This window comes from Austrofundulus limnaeus, unplaced genomic scaffold, assembly GCF_001266775.1.
Source record: "Austrofundulus limnaeus strain Quisiro unplaced genomic scaffold, Austrofundulus_limnaeus-1.0 Scaffold266, whole genome shotgun sequence".
Classification (NCBI taxonomy): Eukaryota; Metazoa; Chordata; class Actinopteri; order Cyprinodontiformes; family Rivulidae; genus Austrofundulus; species Austrofundulus limnaeus.
In genome coordinates, this window is record NW_013952668.1 from 722427 (window position 1) to 726006 (window position 3580).

Below are 3580 nucleotides of genomic sequence, written 5' to 3' on the forward strand. Positions count from 1 at the left end.
CAGGATATCTCAGGATGTTTCGGGATACAATGATTTCCAGATGTTTTCAGGATGTTTTTGTATTTCAGGTTGGCGAAGCTGYCAGCAGCGGTGATGCTCAGTCGAGYTGTTCCTGTCCACCTGTTCTCCTTGTTCGTCCCCACGCCGTACGTGGTGAGGAAGCAGTAACGCATCACTTCCTGTGGACTTGAGTCTGATTCTCAGCTGCTGTGTTTCAGTATTAAAGGGATATTCTGTGTTTTTGAGTTGAGGTTAGCAGTTAGCAGGTAGCAGGTAGCGACCCTCCAGTCAGAGCAGGCTCAGTTTGAATCAGGAGCAGATTCAGATCTGAGTAAACCTTTTAATGATCAGGTGGTTTTCTTGGTGTCAGGCGATAGCTTAGATGTTTCATGACTTCCTGTTTTAAAAACAGAACCAGYTGAGTGTTCTTGAAGAACTCTGAGCTGTTTGTGTTTTCAGCCTTACGCTGTGAGAAAACTGGGAGCAGCAGCAGGAGTCATGATCACAGCTTCTCACAATCCTAAAGAGGACAACGGATACAAGGTGACCACCCTCTGACACCACACCTGATGCAGCCTGAGCCACACTCACCTGTCTGCTCCTGCAGGTGTACTGGTGTAACGGTGCTCAGCTCTGCTCCCCCCATGACAAGGAGGTCCTGCGCTGTATAGAGGAGCAGCTGGAGCCYTGGAGCGCCTCCTGCTGGGACCAGGAGCTGGTGGACCGCTGCTCCCTGAGAACAGACCCTCTGACCCAGGTCAACAGCTACTACATGGATGAGCTCACCTCCCTCTGCTTCCACAGGTGACTTCCTGTTGACCCCAGTTTAACCCGCTCCGACCCGTTTCAGTCGTGACCCGAACAGAACCCAACCCAGACCTGTCCTGTGTTGTGTTTTAGGGACCTGAACAAGAACTGTCCCCTAAAGTTCGTCCACTCCTCCTTCCACGGAGTCGGACACACCTTTGTCCAACAGGCCTTCCAGGTGTTTGATTTAGCTCCGCCCATCCCRGTCCCCGAGCAGAAAGACCCCGACCCGAACTTCTCGTCTGTTCACTGCCCAAACCCGGAGGAGGGCGAGTCGGTCCTGGTGGGTCGGACTTCTGACAGCAGGTCTGGGATCAATGTCAWGGTCCTGACTTTGTTCCTCTGGTTTTCCAGGAGCTGTCTCTGCACCTGGCGGAGCGGGAAAARGCTCAGGTGGTTCTGGCGACGGATCCGGACGCCGACCGCCTGGCTGTGGCCGAGAAATGTGACGGGTACCTGCTGTTTGCTCAAAGGCACTTCAGAACACAGTTAGAGGTTACCTGTCCTACAGGTTACCTGTCCTACAGGTTACCTGTCCTTCAAGTTACCTGTCCTACAGGTGCACTTTACCTGTCCTACAGGTTACCTGTCCTACAGGTGCACTTTACCTGTCCTACAGGTGCACTTTACCTGTCCTACAGGTTACCTGTCCTACAGGTGCACTTTACCTGTCCTACAGGTGGACTCTACCTGTCCTACAGGTTACCTGTCCTACAGGTGGAGTTTAAATGAATGTAGATTGGTTCTCTGTATCTACCTGTCCCTGTCCCTGTACTCATCAGACCTTGGGTTTTCCGGCCCACCTGTACCTGCCTGCAGGTGTGTTTGGAAGGTGTTCTCAGGTAACGAGCTGGCGGCTCTGCTGGGTTGGTGGATGTTCTTCAACTGGAAGGAGAACCATCCGGACCCGGCCGACACTCAGAAGGTCTACATGCTGGCCACCACCGTGTCCTCCAAGATCCTGCAGGCCTTTGCCCGGATCGAGGGGTTCCACTTCGAGGTCAGAACCTGTTCCTGATCCCATCTCCAGAACTTCAGTCTGGTTCTGACTGATCCGCTTCTTCTTTTGAAGAGGAGCCATTAGTCCAGAACCAGCTGAAGCTTTCTGTACACCTGAAATGGACCAGATCGGACCGGATCTTTGAAAACCTGCAGAGAAACAAACAATAAATTAAATCAAACCAGGTTCCTMCATCATCATCATCATCCTCACCTGTCTGTCTCTACAGGAGACTCTGCCCGGGTTCAAATGGATCGGGAACAGAATCCACGAACTCTCCAAAACCGGAAACAGGGTCATTTTTGCATTTGAGGAGTCCATCGGTGAGTCTGGGTCCAGGGTCCAGGAACAGTTCCTGTTTTTAAGATTGAAGACTTAAAGCTGCTCAGGTGTAACACTGACACCTGGTGGCTGATGGTAAAACTGCAACCTGWAAAAATCTGGAGGTTTGATGAAGTTAAATTTATCTTTTAAACTGTTTAACAAAAACTAAACCGATCCAGATCAGGGTCTGTGTGGAGTTCATGATCATTTCCACAAGAATTATTCTGAATTATTCTGAATTATTCTGAATTGTTCTGAYTTYTTCTGAATTYTTCTGCTTCAAACACTTTATTTACTGAACTTGAGAAGGACAGAGCCAGTAAACGGGTCAGAACCGTCTCTGTCCTCAGGGTTCCTGTGTGGCAGCATGGTCCCAGAGAAYGACGGCGTGAGTGCTGCCGTGGTCGTGGCGGAGATGGCGGTGTATCTTCACGAGAAGAACCTGAGTCTGAACCAGCAGCTGCACAACATCTACAGAACGTAAGGTTCCTCAAAGGTTCTGATGACAGCAGGAGCACCCGGACCCGTCTCATACAGGTTCTGGTTCTGGTGTTTGACCAGCAGGGGGCAGCAAACACTCAAGTTTGTAGAGAGGTCTGGAAGCTGCAGGTGTTTGGTTTAACTGTTCACAGACACGTGCACACTCRTGCACACGTGCACAGTGTAATGAATGCACCTCAGGTGACAGGAACAGGTGTTTCTGAGTTATTTAAAATGTTTGAGTCCAGACAGGAAACCTGACGAGTCTGAACCTAAAATGATTTATGTTTTWTAGTGAAACTCTTATTTTGATAGTCTGTTGAGTTGTGACTTCCTGTTTGCAGGTATGGTTATCACGTGTCCAGAACCTCCTACGTGGTCTGCAACGACCCGCCCACCATCCAGAAGGTCTTCGCTCACATCAGGAACTTCGACGGCGACGGTTCGTACCCGAAGACCTGCGGCGGCGTGAAGATCGTTCACGTCAGAGACGTAAACAAAGAATACGACAGCAGCCAGCCTGACCTCAGATCTGTAAGAAACACCAAGTTCTACTGGTCCGGTCACACCTGTCACCTCACCTGACCAACCTGTCCAACCTGACACCTGTCACCTGACCTACCTGTCACACCTCACACCTGTCACACCTCACACCTGTCAAAAGTGTCACCTCATACCTGTCACCTCACCTGACCAACCTGTCACCTGACACAACTGTCACACCTGTCACCTGTCCAACCTGACACCTGTCACAACTGACACCTGTCACCTGACACCTGTCACACCTCACACCTGTCACACCTCACACCTGTCAAAAGTGTCACCTCACACCTGTCACCTCACCTGACCAACCTGTCCAACCTGACACCTGTCACACCTGTCACCTCACCTGACCAACCTGTCCAACCTGACACCTGTCACACCTGTCACCTCACCTGACCAACCTGTCCAACCTGACACCTGTCACAC

General features: G+C 50.9%; 1 protein-coding gene across 1 annotated transcript in view; it reads left to right on the forward strand.

Annotated features, from left to right (window-relative positions):
- pgm2l1 (phosphoglucomutase 2-like 1) overlaps positions 1–3145 on the forward strand; it is a gene marked incomplete at its 3' end in the record, with an annotated part of 13144 nt that extends 9999 nt beyond the window's left edge. Inside the window, 9 exon segments of the mRNA XM_014020810.1 lie at positions 69–153; positions 460–543; positions 608–804; positions 901–1090; positions 1162–1259; positions 1627–1807; positions 2037–2130; positions 2482–2611; positions 2956–3145. Of these exon segments, the coding sequence (XP_013876264.1) occupies positions 69–153; positions 460–543; positions 608–804; positions 901–1090; positions 1162–1259; positions 1627–1807; positions 2037–2130; positions 2482–2611; positions 2956–3145 (1249 nt within the window).
- Positions 3146–3580: the final 435 nt, after the last annotated feature.